This window comes from Mobula birostris, chromosome 13 (assembly GCF_030028105.1).
Source record: "Mobula birostris isolate sMobBir1 chromosome 13, sMobBir1.hap1, whole genome shotgun sequence".
NCBI lineage: Eukaryota > Metazoa > Chordata > Chondrichthyes > Myliobatiformes > Myliobatidae > Mobula > Mobula birostris.
The window spans coordinates 3,944,296-3,964,752 of record NC_092382.1 but is presented as its reverse complement, the minus strand read 5'-3'; the positions used below and the strand labels follow the sequence as shown (position 1 = coordinate 3,964,752).

General features: G+C 46.7%; 2 protein-coding genes across 7 annotated transcripts in view; one reads left to right on the top strand and one right to left on the bottom strand.

The window, feature by feature from the left end:
* LOC140208306 (uncharacterized) overlaps nt 1–6,702 on the bottom strand; it is a 63,379-nt gene extending 56,677 nt beyond the window's left edge. Inside the window, exon 1 of the mRNA XM_072276895.1 lies at nt 6,636–6,702. The gene's annotated coding sequence lies outside the window, so the exon portion shown is untranslated. The remainder of the gene's footprint in view (nt 1–6,635) is intronic.
* LOC140208280 (uncharacterized) overlaps nt 1–19,968 on the top strand; it is a 50,219-nt gene extending 30,251 nt beyond the window's left edge. The window contains exons 1-2 of one of the 6 annotated variants that reach the window (XM_072276856.1): nt 6,897–6,994; nt 17,987–19,968. In XM_072276856.1, coding sequence (XP_072132957.1) covers nt 18,395–19,780 — 1,386 coding nt within the window. In that variant the 5' untranslated portion in view covers nt 6,897–6,994; nt 17,987–18,394 and the 3' untranslated portion in view covers nt 19,781–19,968. Of the gene's footprint in view, nt 1–6,896; nt 6,995–7,407; nt 7,430–12,220; nt 12,596–12,670; nt 12,798–17,986 lie in introns of those variants that run through there. The other 5 variants (XM_072276858.1, XM_072276854.1, XM_072276852.1 and 2 more) reach the window with 5 other exon arrangements.
* The last annotated feature ends 489 nt before the right edge of the window (nt 19,969–20,457 follow it).

The following is a 20,457-nucleotide window of genomic DNA, read 5'->3' as shown; positions in this document are numbered from 1 at the left end:
ACGCGCATGCGCACTGGTGCCCGCGCAAGGCTTCATGGTCATTGTTGTCTTTCTCTGGGTAAACGCAACGTATTTGACTGCTACTCTTGTCCGTTGGCAACCCTACCCACCACCGCCACCCCACCGAGTCGGCCGCTCCACAAGAATATTGTCAATATTAAACCGGTCCGCAGTGCAAAAAAGGTTGGGGACCCTTGCATTAGACAGCTTAAATGTTTTTTCAGCATTGACCAGATGGGCTAAATAGCCTGTTTCTATACTGAACTTCTCCATGTTTCTATGACACAGAAGCTGGCTAAACTTGTTTGGAAGGGAAAAGTTGGGAGTGACAACGGAGCAGCGATGGCTGGAGTTTCTGGGAGCAATTTGGGAGCTCAGTGATCGATACATCCGAAAGATGTGGAAACATTGGAAAGGCAGGAGGACACAACTGTGGTTGAAATGAGAAGCCAAAGCCAACATAAAAGCCAAAGAGAGGGTAAACAAAAGAGTGAAAACGATTGGGAAGCTTTCAGAAACCAACAGAAGACGACTAAAAAAAAAAGTCCGATGAGCTCAGGGCGTGGAATTATTATATTGTAGTCATTAGTGAGTCTTGGTAGTGCCCAACAGTCTGAGGCATTTAGAGGAACAAAATATCCGGGGCCTCAATATCTCTTGAAAACCAAGGTTCCCTGCACCAGTTAACTTTCAACTTTTATTATGCAGGCACATACAAACTCTACACCTTCAAAATTTCACTTCTGAAGGCCTCCCACGTACCGAGTACTCCTTTACCAGAAAACAGCCTGTCCCAAACCACACTTGTCAGATCCTTTCTGATACCATCAAAATTGACCTTTCTCCAATTTAGAGTCTCAACCCATGGTCCAGACCTCCCTTTTTTCCATATTTACTTTGAATCTCATGGCATTATGATCACTAATTTCTGTCACCAGCCCTGGATCATCAGCCTATTGCACACTTCTACATCAGAAATTTTATGTACTGATTAAGGGCACATTTGACAAACTATACCCCATCTAGTCCTCTTACAGTATGGGAGTCCCAGTCAATACATGGAAAGTTAAAATCACTTACTGAATCAACTTTTGTTTCTTGGCATGGTCTGCAATCTCTCTACAAATTTGTTCCTCTAAATCCCTTGGATTGTTGAGTGCAACCAAGTCCCCAATAATGGCTACAATATCAGAATTCCCTGTCCTGAGCTCATCTGGCTTTCCTGCGATGCTTCTTGCATTGTGATATACACAGCTCAGCACATTCATCGCACCATTCACAACACGCTGGAGGTACTCAGCAGGTCGGGCAGCATCCGTGGAAATGATCAGTTAACATTTCGGGCCATGACCCTTCATCAGGACTGAAGAGGGTAGGGGCAGAGACCCCATAAAGAAGGTGGCGGGAGGGTGGGGAGGAGAAGGCTCCAGGCTCAACCATTTGATTGCTGACTGTATCTGGTGTCTGAACAACATCTGACTGGTGTCAAGAAAACAACCTCCCCTCATTGTCACAAAACATGCATCATTGCTGTCGCAGTTTATGTTCCACTGGATGCTAATGCTAAAGTAGCCATGAAAGACCTCAGTGCTGCTATTAGCAAGCTGCAGACATTGCATCCAGATGGAGCTTTGACTGTCGCTGGGGACTTTAATCATTGTAACCTACGTACCGTGCTTCCAAGATTTTACCAAAATGTATTATGCACCACCACGTGGAATAAAACCTTAGATCATATCTACACAAATGTGGCTGACGCTTACAAACTCACTACCCTCCCCCACCTGGGACAATCTGACCATCTTTCATTGTTTCTGCTTCCCAAGTATAGCCCGGTCATTAAACGTGTGAAACCCACAATGAAGACTATTAAGATCTGGCTGGAGGGGGCTGACTCTGCTCTTCAGCACCAATTCCAGCACACAGACTGGAGCATGTTTGCTGCCCATGCCACCATAGACTCTCAGATTAACATTGATTTATACACCAACTCTGTCCTTGAGCACATCAACAAGTGTGTAGATAGAGAGACATCACTAAAACAAAGTTTTCCCCAATCAGAAACCATGGATGAACAGAGAGGTTCACCTCCTGCTCAAAGCCAGAGATTCAGCCTTCAGGTCTGGAGACCGGGAGGCTTACAGCTCAGCCAGGGCTAACCTGAGGAGGGAAATCTCTCAGGCTAAACACATTTACAAACAGAGAATCGAGGAGCATTTCAACTCCTCTGACCCCCGGCCCATGTGGCATAGCATACAGGTCATTACAGACTTCAAACCTCCTAGTACTGTGCCCCCTTCCAGCTCTGCTACCCTCCCTGATGAGCTCAATTACTTCTACACTTGCTTTGATCGAGGGAACAAGGAGGTCACCCTCAAAGCGGATCTCCCACCTGGTGAACTGTCTCTCTCACTTTCCACCTCTGATGTTTGTGCCACCCTGAGCAGGGTGAATGTACGGAAGGCAGCTGGTCCGGTTGGAATACCTGGCCGTGTGGTCAGAGTCTGTGCAGGGCAGTTGGCCGGGGACTTCATGGACATTTTTAATCTGTCCCTGGCCCAGGGTGTTGTCCCCATAAGCTTCAAGATCACCACCATCGTGCCAGTGCCGAAGCATTCCACTGCCACGAGCCTGAATGATTTCCGCCCAGTTGCACTCACCCCCATCATTGCAAAGTGCTTTGAGAGACTGGTTCTATCACATCTGAAATCCTGTCTGCCCACTATCCTGGACCCCCATCAATCTGCCTATCGCACCAACATGTCAACAGAGGACACCATCTCCACAGCACTTCACTCTGCCCTGACCCACCTGGACAACCCCAACTCTTACGTCAGAATGAGGTTCATTGACTTTAGTTCAGCATTCAATTCTGTAAGCCCCTTCAAGCTGATCACCAAACTTGGCCAGCTTGCTATCAGCTCATCCATCTACAATTGGACCTTGGACTTTCTGACTAACAGACCCCAATCAGTTAGATAACCTCTCCTCCTCCACTCTCACCCTGAACACCGGCGTGCTTCAAGGCTGTGTGCTGAGCCCTCTTCTGTACTCCCTTTTCACCTGTGACTGCATTCCTGTACATGGTTCTAACTCCATAATCAAGTTCGCAGATGACACCATGGTGGTTGGCCTAATCAGAGGGGATGATGAGACGGCCTACAGGGACGAGGTCCAGCACCTGGCCGCGTGGTGTACCAACGACAATCTGGCCCTTAACACCCAGAAGACCAAGATCATTGTGGACTTAAGGCATGCTAGGAGCCACACTCCCAATCTACATCAACGGAACTGTAGTGGAGCGTGTATCAAGCTTCAAATTCCTTGGTGTCCACATTTTCGAGGATCTCACCTGGTCCCTGAGCTCTTCCATCCTGATCAAAAAGTCGCAACAGCGCCTTTACTTCCTGCGGAGCATCAATAAAGCTCTCCTCTGTCCCAGGATATGACAAACTTTTACCACTGTACCATTGAGAGCATACTCACCAACTGCATCTCAGTGTTGTATGGCAATTGTCCCATTTCGGACCACAAAGCGCTCCACCGTGTGGTGAAAACTGCCCAGCGGATTATCGGCACCCAATTGCCCACCATTGAGAACATCTACCATAAACATTGCCTGGGAAGGGCGAAACACATTATCAAGGATGCATCTCACCCTAACCATGGAACTTTTACTCTCCTCCCATCCGGTAGGCACTACAGGAGCCTCCACTCCCGCACCAGCAAGCACAGGAAGAGCTTCTTCCCTGAGGCTGTGACCCTGCTGAACCTCACATCACAGCACTAAGCAGTACTGCACCCGTATTGTACTGTCTCAGTACTTTTATATTTGTGTGCTGTAGTACTTACTTTTTATTCTCAGTTATTTTGTAAATAACACTATTCTTTGCATTTCTGGTCAGATGCTAACTGCATTTCATTGGCTTTGTATCTGTACTCGGCACAATGACGATAAAGTTCAATCCAAACAACAGGAATTCTGCAGATGCTGGAAATTCAAGCAACACACATCAAAGTTGCTGGTGAACGCAACAGGCCAGGTAGCATCTTCAGGAAGACTAGTCCTGACGAAGGGTCTCGGCCTGAAATGTCGACTGCCCCTCTTCCTACAGATGCTGCCTGGCCTGCTGTGTTCACCAACAACTTTGATGAAAGTTGAATCCAATCTAATCTAAAAAAAACAAAGGAGCTGATTGTGGACAACAGGAGGAATGGAGACAGGCTAACCCCGAATGACATCAATGGATCTGGGGTTGAGACGGTGAACTGCTTTAAGATCCTTGGCATAAACATCACCGAGGACCTCACATGGTCTGTACATACCGGCTGTGTTGTGAAAAAAGCACAACAGCGCCTCTTTCACCTCAGACAGTTGAAGAAGTTTGGGATGGAGCCCCAAATCCTAAGAACTTTCTACTGGAACACAACTGAGAGCATCCTGACTGGCTGCATCACTGCCTGGTATGGGAACTGTACTTCCCTTAATCGCAGGAACCTGCAGAGAGTGGTGCAGACAGCCCAGCACATCTGTAGATGTGAACTCCCCACTATTCAGGACATTTACAGAGACAGGTGTGTAGACAATAGACAATAGGTGCAGGAGTAGGCCATTCAGCCCTTCAAGCCAGCACCACCATTCACTGTGATCATGGCTGATCATCCGCAATCAGTACCCGTTTCCTGCCTTCCTCCCATATCCCTTCACTCCGCTATCTTTAAGAGCACGATCCAACTCTTTTTTGAAAGAATCCAGAGAATTGGTCTCCACTGCCTTCTGAGGCAGAGCAATCCACAGAACGATAACCCTCTGTGTGAAAAAGGGCCCAAAGGATATTGGCAACCCAATTCACCACAACCTGTTCCTGCTGCTACCATCCAGGAAACGGTACCACAGCAAAAGGACCAACAGGCTCCGGGACATCATCTTCTACCAGGCCATCAGACTGATTAATTCATGCTGATACAATTGCATTTCTATGTTATATTGACTGCCATATGTACAAACTATTTATTATAAATGACCATAAATTACACATTGCACATTCAGACAGAGATGTAACATAAAGATTTCTACTCCTTATGTATGTGAAGGATGTATGTAATAAAGTCAATACAATTCGTTCACCCTCCCCATCTGTTCTGTCATTCTGGCTCCCATTCCCCCTACAACTTATTTTAACCACATCACCCTCTCCCCACACTAGCACTAGCGAGCCTTACCACTAGGATATTCATCCCCTCTTGTTCTGTTCCCCCAACAGTTTCTAAAGTGGTCCACCTGTTGTTGTGCGGGATGGACACAAGAGTACTCTGCGATGGCTATTTAACCTCATTCCCCTTCCTGACTCTCACCCAGTTTCCTGTGTCCTGCACCTTGGGTGTAACTCACCTCTCTTCATGTCATATCTATCACACTCTCCAACTCCTGGATGATCTGGAAATCATCCATTTCAAGTTCCAACCCCTTAAAGTGCAGGGTTACAAGCTGCAGCTGGATGCACATCTTGTAGGTGAGGGTATCAGGGACACTGGAGGTCTCCCCACCTTCCCACCAATGTCCCCTCTAATTTGTAATGACCAGTGTGCACATAAATCTTGTACTGTACATTTTTTTAACCCGGTGACAACATGTGCACAGTGAATTTTATATAGAGAGGTATTTATTTTAACAGCTGGCATATCACTGTCAGTAAGAACTTTGATCTCCTCTGGGTTTGTTTAAGTTCATCTGCACTCTCACACAACCTATGTAGCAGGCCTGAAACAGTTAATGAAGGATTTTTTCACCAGAACTTTTGCACACTGTCCATATGTGTTTCTCTTGCTAAATGACACTTTAAAAAGTCAGAATTCCAAATATCACTCCACTTCGTCCCACTTGTAAATTCTCCAGTAACTTTTGCATCACCACAATACACACAGGTAACACCAGTTTCTGTATTGTACATAAATATTTCCCCTGAACCCTCCCCCAGGTGACTGATGGTGGTGAACTCAGTGATGGCAATGCCAATGAATATGAAGGGAAGGGCAGTAGTCTGTCTCATTGGAGTCTGGCACATTTGTGATGTGAAAGCTACTTGTTGCCCAGGGCAAAGGTGTTTGATATCATTATGTACCCAGAGAGAGTGGGACAAAACATGTTCTCACGGGTAGAAAAGTCCAGAACAAGAGGGGGTGGAACAAGCAACAGACACAAAATGCTGGGGGAACTCAGCAGGCCAGGCAGCATCTATGGAAAAGAGTACTAATGCTGAGTTCCTCCAGCAATTTGTGTGTGTTGCTCGGATTTCCAGCATCTGCAGATTTTCTCTTGTTTGTGACTGGAGGCAGAACAAAGGTGATTTTCACAACAGCTGATGTAAAAGATTTTGTTCCCTTTCTCCGAGTTCCCGATCCTTGCATTTAGACAGCTGGAGCTCAGCTCTGTCTGAGAGACCCATCGGTTCCCATTCCCTCATCAGCCGGAAGCTCCCCGGGGCCCGTGTACGGATGGTGGGGCTGAGAGAGAGGGAAGAGAGCAGGACTGTCCCGGGATTGCGGGTCACGGAGTCCGGAGTCACAGCAACTACCCGAAGTCGGTGTTGAAAACGCCGCCCGGTGAGACCCCCAACCCGGAGATCCCTTCTCACCTCAACCGATCATCCGGGGCCTTTTGTGCCCCGCGCGCTGGTGAGCTCGAGCTTGGTCGGTTTAACGGCCGGGCTACTGATCACGTGAGCAGCCCCTCCCCACCGCTGTCAACAGAGTCACGCACTGCGCTATTCCCAATGGTGCGAGGCGATGTCAATCACTGCTTCCAACCAATAGCGGAGGCGGACCAGCCGAGAGGGCGTTACCCCCGCTGACTCCGTCTCCCGAACTTTCCGTCACGGCGGGACAACCGTCAAAGTAAATGTCCGCTTTCTGATTTATTTCCATTTCCCTCCGAGGGAAGTTGGGGCGTTTGTGAAGCGTCTCCTGCGGCCGGAGTCTGATGTGTCGCTGAGAGGTAGGAGGAGACCGCTCGGCCCGTCGGTTTGATGCCGGTTCCCCGGGGAGGGAGAGGATGAAGACGGTGAGAGAGGGGGCGGACAGGATGTTTGTCCCGGTGGGGACAGGAGGGGCTCATCTGTGGAAATGTCTGAGCCCACGGTGGTGGCGATTCACCACATTGGGGGGCAAACACCGGCAGACTGTTGCCCTGCAAGCGGGGCCAATGGTCCGGGCAAAGTGACAATTATTTGTGTTTTGTTGAGACTGTACCGGGAATATGGTGTAAAATCCCGCTCCCCACACTAACACGGGTCACACAGACCAAAGAACAAACTGCCGGAGGAACTCAGTGGGTCGGGCAGCATCTGTGGAGGGAAATGGACCGTCAACATTTCGGGCCGAGACCCTCCCTCTGGACTGAGAGTGGACGGGAAATAGTCCGAGAAAAGAGGTGAGGGGTGGGGATGGGGCAAGAGCTGGGGAGTGAGAGGTGGATCCAGGTGAGGGGGAGGTGGGAAGGTGGAAATAGTGACGGGGGTGGGAGGTGAGTTGTTGGGGCAACACGGGGCTGCAGAAGATGGAAATTAATTCCATAGAGGATTAACAAAGAGGTTAGAGAGTATTTGTTATAGAGAGTGCAATGAAGATTCACCAGACTGATCCCTGGAGTGGTGGGGTCATCATATGAAGAAAGATCAAATGCGATAACCCTTTCATTTAGAGAATCGAGGACTGAGAGGTGAACACATTGAAATGCACAACATCATTACCGGCTGAACCAGGGATCCCAGTCTCTGAAAAAGGGGGTGGACTGTCTGGGACTGAGATGAGGGGAAATGTCTCCATTCTGAGGGTGGTGAATGTTTGTAAATCCCCACCACAGAGGCCAGTGAAGACTCAGTGATCGTCCTCACATAAAACAGAGGCCAGCAGATGTGTGGAGACCGAAGGGATCGAGGAAATGAGGATTGGGCAGAAACATGTGGCTGAGATGGGAGAGCAGCTGTCATCTTCTTGATGGTTAGAGGGGCCGAATGGCCACCTCCTGCTGTTTCTCACTTGATGTTTCAGTGTTCCTGTCCAGTGAGGCTGGAGGAATGTGAATAGAAATTAGAAACATCGAAAAACTACAGCAGAACATAGGCCCCTCAGCCACAATGCTGTGCCTTACCTCATATATATCCTTACCTCAGAAATTACCTCGGGTTACCCATAGCCCCCTATTTTTCTAACTTCCATGTCCAGGAGTCTCTTCAAAGACCCTATCATATCCACCTCCACCTCCATCGCCAGCAGCCCATTCCAGACACTCACCACTCTCTGTGCAAAAAAAAACTTAACTTACCCCTGACATCTCCTCTGCACCTACTCCCCAGCACCTTAAACCTGTGTCCTCTTGTGGCAACCATTTCAGCCCTGGGAAAAAGCCTCTGACTATCCACAAGATCAATGCCTCTCATCATCTTATACACCTCTATCAGGTCACCGCTCATCCTCTGTCGCCCCAAGGAGAAAAGGCCATGTTCACTCAACCTATTCTCATAAAGCATGCTCCCAATCCAGGCAACATCCTTGTAAATCTCTTCTGCACTCTTTCTATGGTTTCCACGTCCTTCCTGTCGTGATGTGAACAGAACTGAGCACCGTACTCCAAGTGGGGTTGACCAGGGTCCTATTTAGCTGTAACGCTACCTCTCAGCTCCTAAACTCAATCTGAGGGTTGATTAAGGCCAATGCACCGTACGCCTTCTTAACCACAGAGTCAACCTGCGTAGCAGCTTTGAGTGACTTATGGACTCGGACCACAAGATCCCTCTGATCCTCCACACTGCCAAGAGTCTTACCATTAATACTATATTCTGCCATCATATTTGACCTACCAAAGTGAACCACCTCACACTTGTCTGTGTTGAATTCCATCTTCTACTTCTCAGCCCAGTTTTGCATCCTATCAATGTCTGCTGTAATCTCTGACAGCCCTCCACACTATCCACAACACCTCCAACCTTTGTGTCATCAGCAAATTTACTAACCCATCTGTCCACCTCCTCATCCAGGTCATTTATAAAAATCACGAAGAGTAAGGGTCCCAGAACAGATCCCTGAGGCACACCACTGGTCACTGACCTCCATGCAGAATATGACCTGTCTACAACCACTCTTTGCCTTCTGTGGGCAAGCCAGCTCTTGATCCACAAAGCAATCTCCCCTTGGATCCCAGGCCTCCTTACTTTCTCAATAAGCCTTGCATGGTGTACCTTATCAAATCAAATGTTCTTCTGATGTTAGCCTTAAACTAGACTGGTGTTTAATATTGTGGATCTGTAAAAGATAAATCAGTTCTGTTTCAAATCTCATGTCACAGATACTTACTGTCTCTACCACACTCACTCTGTACACTAGAGAGGCCACTCAGTCTGTCTGGTCCCTGCCCATGTTTCTGTTCCATATCAGTATTTTACAGTCTAGCCCTGTTGTTCACTTCACCTCTCACTCTCCCCATGATGACAGGTTGCAACTCGTCACTACTCTGCAGGAGAAGAGATTTCCCTTGAATTTCATAGAATCATAGAAATCTAGAGCAGATTACAGGCCCCTCAGCTCACAATGTTGTGCCAATCATGTAACCTACTCCAGAAACTGCCTGGAATTTCCCGACCGCATTGCCCTCTATTTTCCTAAGCTCCATGTACCTGTCTATTGGTAATCATTTTCCAATGTTCTATAGATTCAGGATCAGTTCCTGCGGATTGGAGGGTAGCTAATGTTATCCCACTTTTGAAGAAAGGAGGGAGAGAGAAAACAGGCAATTATGGACCAGTTAGTCTGACATCAGTGGTGGGGAAGATGCTGGAATCAATTGTAAAAGATGTAATAGTGGCACATTTGGATAGCAGTGGCAGGATAGGTCCCAGTCAGCATGGATTTACATAGGGGAAATCATGCTTGACTGATCTTCTGGAATTTTTTGAGAATGTAACTATGAAAATGGACATGGGAAAGCCAGTGGATGTAGTGTACCTGGACTTTCGGAAAGCCTTTGATAAGGTCCCACATAGGAGGTTAGTGTGCAAAATTAGAGCAAATGGTATTGGGGGTAGGGTACTGACATGGATAGAAAATTGGTTGGCAGACAGGAAACAAAGAGTAGGGATTAATGTGTCCTTTTCAGGCAGTGACTAGTGGGGTACCGCAAGGCTCGGTGCTGGGAACACAGCTATTTACAATATACATTAATGATTTAGATGAAGGGATTAAAAGTAACATTAGCAAATTTGCAGATGACACAAAGCTGGGTGGCAGTGTGAAATGTGAGCAGGACGTTATGAGAATGCAGGGTGACTTGGACAGGTTGGATGAGTGGGCAGATGCATGGCAGATGCAGTTTAATGTGAATAAATGTGAGGTTATCCACTTTGGTGGCAAGAACAGGAAGGCAGATTACTTTCTAAATGGTGTTAAGTTAGGAAAAGGGGAAGTACAACGAGATCTCGGTGCTCTTGTTCATCAGTCACTGAAAGTGAGCATGCAGGTACAGCAGGCAGTGAAGGAAGCTAATGGCATGCTGGCCTTCATAACAAGGGGAATTGAGTATAAGAGCAAAGAGGTCCTTCTGCAGTTGTACAGGGCCCTGGTGAGACCACACCTGGAATATTGTGTACAGTTTTGGTCTCCAAATTTGAGGAAGGACATTCCAGCTATTGAGGGAGTGTAGCATAGTTTCACAAGGTTAATTCCCGGGATGGTGGGACTGTCATATGTTGAAAGATTGGAGCAACTGGGGTTATATACACTGGAATTTAGAAGGATGACAGGGGATCTGATTGAAATGTATAAGGTTGTTAAGGGATTGGACACACTGGAGGCAGGAAACATGTTCCCGATGTTTGGGGAGTCCAGAACCAGAGGCCACAGTTTAAGAATAAGGGGTGGACAATTTAGAATGGAGTTGAGGAAAAACTTTTTCACCCAGAGGGTTGTGGTTCTGTGGAATGCTCTGCCTCAGAAGGCAGTGGAGACCAATTCTCTGGATTCTTTCAAAAAAGAGTTAGATAGAGCTCTTAAAGATAGTGGAGTGAAGGGATATGGGGAGAAGGCAGGAACTGGATACTGATTGTGGATGATCAGCCATGATCACAGTGAATGGTGGTTCTGACTCTAAGGGCCGAATGGCCTACTCCTGCACCTATTGTCGATTGTCTAAGAGTGTCTTAAAAGACCCTACTGTATCCACGTCTACCAATGTCTCTGGCTGTGCATTCCACACACCCACCACTCTTTGACATCTCCTGTGTGCCTGCTTCCAAGCACCTTAAAACTATGCCCCTTGTGTTAGGCATTTCAGCCCTGGGAAAAAGCCTCTGGCTATCCACACGACCAATATCTCTCATCAACTTATACACCTGCATGAATTTCCTGCATGATTTTCCCCAGGCTGAATAAGACGATGAGCTCCCTGTGTATTTGAAGTTCTTCAGTGCTAAGAAGTAATTTAGCTAAACTCCTTCTTCGCTGATCTTTTCAACGTTTTTGGTCATTTTCACTAATTTCAAAGGACTGTGCCTCAGACAGCTGGGCTGTTGCAAAGCGCCTCTAAAGTCTGACAGCAGACTAGCGAATGATTCTTTGATGGAGCAGAGTCAGAAACCAATGAGATGCCGGCCTGAGTCAGGGCTTTGAGGCTCCAGAGAGAGATGTGGTCTAGAGTTTATGAGGAGGAGGAGGAATCAGACCAGCAATTTGTGTCTACAAATGAAACATTTGGAAACTGATTGATTGAAAAAAAAATGTTGGTTAATTTCTGCAAAATACTGGAAGAAATCAGCAGATCTGGCAACAAATGTGGAGAGGAATAAGTAGATAACATTCAGGCCGAACCCTTTCAGCATGCCTAGACTATGTACTCCTCTGCTTAGTCGCTACCTGAACTGCAGAGTTCCTCCAGCATTTTGTGTGTTTCCGTCTCTGTACTTCCAGCAACTGCAGAATCTGTTGTGTTTTATATCTACGTTTGTAAGAGGATTTTACTTTGGCATTTGATACACGTTGATATTGAGTATATTGTTTATGGGAGCCGCTTTCTTCGTTAAAACAGCTGCTGAACAAAAAAAACTTAGGTATGGACATGGAACAGGTGCTTACAGAAACTTGTAATGGCGCCGTGATTACCCATAAATCCCTGCATTAGAAATTTCGCCGAAGCACCGATCAAATGCGCAGGCGTAAAGGTTGTGACGTTGTCGAATATCACGCATGCGCGCAGTACAGTGGGCCTAAGTAGATCTGCTGCAGGTAAGAGGGAGCCTCCGGGACAATTGCTGTTAATTCCGGACACCGTGGCCCGAAATCCCGGGACAGTCCTGCTCTCTTCCCTCTCTCTCAGCCCCACCATCCGTACACGGGCCCCGGGGAGCTTCCGGCTGATGAGGGAATGGGAACCGATGGGTCTCTCAGACAGAGCTGAGCTCCAGCTGTCTAAATGCAAGGATCGGGAACTCGGAGAAAGGGAACAAAATCTTTTACATCAGCTGTTGTGAAAATCACCTTTGTTCTGCCTCCAGTCACAAACAAGAGAAAATCTGCAGAGAGGGCACAGTTTTAAGGTGCTTGGAAGCAGGTACGAAGGAGATGTCAGGGGTGTTGTGTTCTTTACACGTACCGTGGGTTACTAATAACAAACCATATTCTGCAGAATTGAACTTGTATTTAACAGCAGCAAAACCACGTTTACACTGCCATGCTTCTCGATCATTCTTCATTTCTACTCATGCTCAGAACTCTGTCCAGTCACGTCCTGACACGTGATATCACCACAAGAGGTGAGTTTTTTTACACAGGGTGGTGAGTGCGTGGAATGGGCTGCCGGTAACTGTGATGAAGCCGGATACAACAGGGTCTTTTAAGAGGCTCCTGGATAGGTACACAGCATGTAGAAAAATACAGGGCTATGGGGAACTCTAGGGAATTTCTGAAGTAAATAATGTTCAGCACAGCGTTGTGGGCCGAAGGGCCTGTGTTGTGCTGTATAAATGGGGAAGTCACTTACCCATGACCTCTGGTTGTCGTCCCACCCAACATCAGTGGAAAAAGCTGCTTGCATTTACCCTATCTATACCCTCATACTTTTGTACACTTCCAACAAATCCTCAAAGCAATGTATGATTTCCTTGTTTATGCTTAGAGCCTTTTTTAGGTGTATAGGATGATGAGGGGCATTGATCATTTGGATAGCCAGAGGCTTTTCCCAGGGCTGAAATGGCCAACATGAGGGGCGTAGCTTTAAGCTGCTTGGAAATAGATACCGAGGGGATGTCAGGGGTAAGTTTTTTACACAGAGTGGTGGGTGTGTGGAATGCACTGCCTGCGGTGGTGGTCGAGGCAGATACAATAGGGTCTTTTAACAGCCTCCTAGATAGGTACATGGAGCTTAGAAACATAGAGGTCTATGTGCTAGGGAAATTCCAGGCAGCTTCTAGAGTAAGTTACATGATTGGCACAACATTGTGGGCTGAATGGCCTGGAATATGCTGTAGATTTCTATGCTCTATGTTGAAGAGCGAAATGACTTTGGCTATCCTACAATCCTCTGATAACTCCCCTGTCACTAAGGATGATTTAATTATCTCTGCTGGGGCCCCAACAATTTCTGCACTTGCCTCCCGTGGGGTCCAAGGGAGCACCTTATCATGCCCTGAAGATTTATCCACCCTAATCTGCCTCAGGATAGCAAACATTTCCTCTTCTTTAATCTGTACAGGGTCCATAATTTTAATGCCACTTTTCCACACTCTCATTGACATTGTGTCCATCTCCTGAGTAAATGAGATGGAAAAAATATTTAAGATCTCCCCCATCTGCTTTGGTTCCACACGTGGATTGCCACTCCAGTCTTCCAGAGGACCAATTTTGTGCCTTGCAATTCTTTTGCTTTTAATCTATCTCCAGAATCCCTGAGGATTATCCTTTATCTCTTCTGTGAGGGGAATCTCATGCTTTCTTTCAACCGTCCTGAATTATTTCTTATGTGTCCTCTTGCATTTCTTATACTCCATAAGAACCTACCTGCCTATCCCTGTTATGCAACTCCATTTTGTGCTTCACCAGGTTCTCAATATCACTTGAAAACCAAGAGATACAGTTTCTATCTTTACCTTTTATTCTGACAAGCACATGCCCAGTTTGTTCTTACAAAATTTTGCTTTGAAGTCCTCAATTTACCAAGCTTACCTTTGCCATAAGGCAGCCTGTCCCACGCCACAGTGGCCAGATCCTAGTGTCATAATTCCAGGTGTTGATCCATGCCCTGAACACATCTGCCTTTCCTACGCTGCTCCTTGTATTGAAATATACAGGGCTCAGCATATTCACTGCACCATGCTCAATGTTTTTCATTCCTGACTTTGTCTGAGGACTGAACAACATCTGTCTCCACAACCTCTCCACTATCTGTTCTGTTATTCAGGCCCCCAATCCCCCTGTAACTTTAGCTTAGCCCCCCCCCCCCTTACCCCTACCTCCCACCGTACAGCTCTATCACCCCTTTGGCTTTCCTCCCCCAGATTCATAAAAAGGAGGTGCATACCAGGTACAGGCAGATTGGAACAATTGGGGTACTTATGAAGTACAGGAAATTCAAGTGAACACTTATGAAAGAAATAAAAGAAGGCATGAGGTTGCCCCAGCAGACAAAGTGAAGGAGAATCCTCAGGGATTCTGCAGATATATTATGAGTGAAAAGATTGCAAGGGAAAAAATTAATCCTCTGCAAGATCAGAATGGTAATCCATATGAGGAGACAAAATAGATGTGGGAGATTTTTTTTGCATCCGTATTTACACAGGAGATGGTCACAGAGTCTATAGAAGTGAGGCAAAGCAGCATCAACTTCCTGGACCCTGTACAGATTACAGAGGTGGAGGTGCTTGCTGTCTTCAAGGCAAATTAGCGTGGATCAATCCCCAGGGCCTGACAAGTTGTTCCCTGGGACCCTGCGGCAGACAAGTGCAGAAATTGTCGGGGCCCAAGCACAGATATTTAAATCACCCTTAGTGACAGGTGAGGAACTGGAGGATTGGAGGACAACCAATGTTGTTCCGCTGTTCAAGAAAGGCTCTAAAAATAAACTAAGAGATTGTACATTGGTGAGCTTGACATCAGTAGTGGGAAAGCTATTGGAACGTGTGTGCAGGAACTGGATATATACTGTAAGTACTTGGATAGATGTGGACTGATTAAGGATAGACAGCATGGCTTTGTGCACGGTAGGTCATGTCTCACCAATCTTACAGAGCCTCTCGAGGAAGTTATCAGGAAAGTGGATGAAGGCAAGGCAGTGGATGTTGTCGACATGGACTTTAGCAAGGCACTTGACAAAGTCTCATATGGGAGGTTGGTCAAGAAGGTTCAGTCACTCAGCATTCAAGATGAGATAGTAAATTGGATGAGACACTGGCTTTGTGAGAAGCCAGAGTGTGGTAGCAGATGGTTGCCTCTCTGACTGGAGGTCTGTGACTAGTGGTGTGCCACAGGGATCAGTGCTGGATCTGTTATTGTTTGTCATCTATGTTAATAATCTGGATGATAACATGGTTAGCTGGATCAGCAAATTTGTGGCTGACACCAAGATTGATGGTGTAGTGGTCAGCGAGGAAGACTATCATGGCTTGCAGTGTGATCTGGACCAGCTGGGAAAATGGTTTGAGAAACGGAAAATGGAATTTAACGCAGATGAGTGTGAGGTGTTCCATTTTGATAGGACCTAGGTAGCACGAGGATTGCTGTAGAAGAAAAGGATCTGGGAATTCAGGTCTATATTTCACTGGAAGTGGTGTCACAGCTCGAGGGGGACAAAAAGAATGATTTTGGCAAATTGGCCTTCGTAAACCAAAGTACTGAGTACAGGAGACGGATGTTATGTTGACATTGTACAAGACAATGGTGAGGCCTAACTTGGAGTATTGTGTGCAGTTTTGCTCACCAACGTGCAGGAAAGATGTAAAAGAGGTTGAAAGAGTTTAGAGAAAATTCACAAAGATGTTGCCAGGTCTGGAGGACTTGGGTTATAAGGAAAGAATGAACAGGTCAGGACTTTATTCCTTGGAATGTAGAAGATTGAGGGAAGGTTTGATGGAGGTATACCACTATTATGAGGGTTTATAGATACGGTAAATGCAAGCTGGCTTTCTCCACTGAGATTGGGTGGGACGACAACCAGAGGCCATGGGTTAAGGGTGAAAAGTGAAACGTTAAGGGGAACATGAGGGGAAACTTCTTCACACAGATGGTCATCCGGGTGTGGAATGAGCAGCCAGCACAAGTGGTGCATGCAGGCTGAATTTCAACATTTAAGAGGTTTGTATAGGTACCTGGATGGTAGGGGTATGGGAGTGGGCAGTTTAAATAGTTCAGCCCAAACCAGATGGCCCAAAGGGCCTGTTTCTGCGTTGTACTTTTCTACGTCCACACTACACCGGATAATTTTGAAAACAAACCTTTTACTCTTTGTTTTGACCCTCCGTCCACACTAAAGTGGCATTTTCATCCCCCGAAAAAGGAGATTTTCAGAAACTGTCTCCAGAGTGAATAAATCTGAAAACGCCTAATATCCATCGTAGTGTGTACGGGGTAAATGGAGAGATTTAAAAACGCTGTCATGACAACACCACAACAACAATGCTTTTTCTGCTGCTGCTTGGTACTGCGCAAGCACTGCCGGACGGCTGTTATAACGGGCAGTCGGTGTGAACAGCGTGAGAGTTAAATTGTAAAGTGAGCTTTATTGACTATTTAAAAATGCTGTCATGACGTGCCGGAACAGATCGCCGCAGCACCGCATTTTGTTGTTTTCTTGAACACAACCCCCCACCAACCTAACAATTTCAGAACAGACGGCAACGAGACTGAAGCCAGAAGAGTTAGAAATGTACTCACCAAATACCTTGACCCATAGCTCACTGAATAAATAAGTATACTCACTTTGCCCTGTTCTCTGTCCTTGCTTGTATGAAGGTGGTTTACCTATCTATGCAAGTACTTCTCTGACAAATAGATGTGTAACAGCTTAATGTAACGTTGTATTGAAATACAAGATAACACTGATGCAGATATGTTTTATACATTTAACAAGGTGCTTTATTAATGCAACAGAGTTAGTCAGTTTTTCGATGTTTGTCGTCAGCCGGGTCATGCTGTCCATGAACTTCCCGTCCATTGCCTCCATACGCTCCAGTACTTGATTTCAGTTTTAAGTCCTCCTGCGCAAGAGCCAAGAGCAATTCCTTTTAAAGTTTTCTACTCTGTAACTGGACAAACACACACCAAGTATACTGTTTCCTCTTCGCTTGTTTTCTGTGTGTCCTGCGCATACCCAGTGGGAGGAGATTCGCCCAAATATCCGTTCTAATGTGGACAGAGATATTTTGAAATATGCTTGGTGTGGATGCCTATCGTTTTTACTCGAAACTGGCATTTTCAAAATTATCTGGCGTAGTGTGGACATAGCCTAAGACTGTGACAAGAACCTGAAATAATACTAATATTCACTCTACTTCCTTTTAACAGCTGTGCAGACCAACCATACATCTGAGTAGGAGATATTTACATGGCGTTAAAACTGTGGCACTTTGAACTAACAGTACATACAAGAAAATCCCAGCTGCACGTTAACTAAGGCTATTTGCTTGAGAGTGTTTCAGTTACTGTGGGGCCAGGACCCATGCAGCTCAGTGGGAACAGGGAATAATACCAATGGAGAGAGTCAACCTGAGCCAGGTCACAGATTGGAGATGGCAGAAATATCCCATTCTTATCAAGACAGGAAGAGCATCAGAGAATTTGATGGTATTTCCAGATACCAGCACTGTGCCCGGTTAGAAAATGATTTCTCTCTCCAACTTGGGTTGAATCTCACTGTAACAGTATGATGCCAGATCACACCTTGGCAACTGAACTGATCTCATCTGAAATGTTGTCCTACCCCCATTGATGGATTTTGTAAATCTTTTTACAGGTTAAAAATGAGAAGGAATTGGTCTCTGGGAATCTCGAGCACAACACACCAGTTTCACTGTCTCTATCCAGATATTTAAGAAGTGGAGCAAAGGATTCAGTCAACCATCCTTCCTGCTCAGACTGTGGGGAGGGATTCACTTGATCATCTTGCCGACTGGCACGCCCGTCATTTTACACAGGGGAAAGGCCGTTCACCTGCTCAGACAGTGGGAATGGATTCACTCGGTCATCTCAACTGAAGGTACATCAGCAAGTTTACACTGGGACAAGGCCATTCACTTGTTCTGTGTGTGAGAAGGGATTCACTCAGACTTCCCACCTGTGGACACACCAGTTAGTTCTCACAGGGCAAAGGCTGGTCATCTGCTGAGTTTGTGGGGAAGGATTCACATGGTCATCTGACCTAATGGCTCACCAGCGAGTTCACACTGGGGAGAGGCCGTTCACCTGCTCAGACTGTGGGAAGGGATTCACTTTCTCATCTAAACTGAAGGTACATCAGCAAGTTCACACTGGGGAGAGGCTGTTCACCTGCTTGGACTGTGGGAAGGGATTCACTAGATCATCTCACCTACAGAGACACCAGTCAGTTCACACTGGGGAGAAGCCATTCACTTGCTCAATCTGTGGAAAGACATTCACTCAGTCATCCAACCTACAGAGTCACCAACGAGTTCACACTGGGGAGAGGCCATTCACCTGCTCAGACTGTGGGAAGACATTCACTCAGTCATCCCACCTGCAGAGACATCAGTCAGTTCACACAGGGGAGAAGCCATTCATCTGCTCAGACTGTGGGAAGGGATTCACTCTGTCATCCTCCTTATTGGCACACCAATCAGTTCACACTGGGGAGAGGCCATTCACATGCTCAGTGTGTAGGAAGGGATTCACTAAATCATCTCACCTACTGTTACATCAGTCAGTTCACACTGCAGAGAGGGATTTCACCTGCTCAGCTTGTGGGAAGAGATTCCCTCACTCTTCCACCCTACAGAGACACCAGCGAGTTCACAGTGGGGAGAAGCTGTTCACCTGCTCAGAATGCGGGAAGGAATTCACTCAGTCATCCAACCTACAGAGTCACCAACGAGTTCACACTGGGGAGAAGCCATTTACCTGCTCAGAATGTGGGAAAGGATTCACTCAGTCATCCGGACTACTGGCACACCAGCGAGTTCACACAGAGGAGAGACCATTCACCTGCTCAGACTGTGGGAAGGGATTCACTCGGTCATCCGATCTGCTGGCACACCAACGAGTTCACACAGGGGAGAGACCATTCACCTGTTCAGACTGTGGGAAGGGATTCCATGGATCATCTGACCTTCACAGACACCAGCGATTTCACACTGGGAAGAAGCCGTTCACTTGCTCAGTCTGTGGGAAAATGTTCACTTTATTATATCACCTACGGAGTCACCAGCGAGTTCACACTGGAGAGAGGCCGTTCACCTGCTCGGACTGTGGGAAGACATTCACTCAGTCATCCGACCTACAGAGTCATCAGCGAGTTCACACTGGGGAGAAGCCGTTCACCTGCTCAGACTGTGGGAAAACGTTCACTCAGTCATCCAACCTACAGAGACATCAGCGAGTTCACACTGGGGATAAGCCGTTCACCTGCTCAGTCTGTGGGAAAACATTCACTCAGTCATCCCACCTACAGAGTCACCAGAGAGTTCACACTGGGGAGAAGCCATTCACCTGCTGTGAATGTGGGAAGGGATTCACTCAGTCATCTAACCTTGTGACACACTGCCGGGTTCACACTGTGAGAAACTTTCAATAAGCTGAATGCTGGATATTTGTCCATCATCGTTGCTGAATGCAATTTTGAGAGTAACTGTTGGTGCTGAACTCTGCAATTATTGCTGCTGCTCACCACACCCAGATCTGCACCCTGGTCACTGGGCATGGGAGGAGTTTTTTCTGTGGCACATTCACCTCTAATGGGACTGGAGTTTAATATTCTGGATCTGAGACAAATAAATCAGTTCTATTTTAAACTCTGTCTGTGGTACTTAGTGAATTTATAACACACCTAGTGTACAGTAGAGAGTCAACTCAGGCCTGCTGGACCCTGCCAGTGATTCAGTTCCACAACAGTCCTTTTAAATCCTCCCCTGTTGTTCTCCTCTCGCTGTCCCTGTGGTGATGGGTTCCAAACAGTCACCACTCTGTGGGTGAAGAGGTTTCCCTTGAATTCTCTGCAGACTGAAGAAGTCGAGCTGACTGCAGTTCTGTCTGAGATGTTCTTTGCCCCTCAAATCTCTGGGCTGAGGAAGAATGACATTGGGAGTTAACCTCCTTATTCAGGGCTCATTTCCACATTATGGGTCATTTTCCCTGCTTCTAAAGGGTTGTTAGAAAACACCACTGTCCTCTGAAGACTGAAAGCAGAATGGGAAACCATTAGTTGGATGTTCAACAGAGTAGGGTCAGAAACCAGAGGCGGGTTTGCACAGG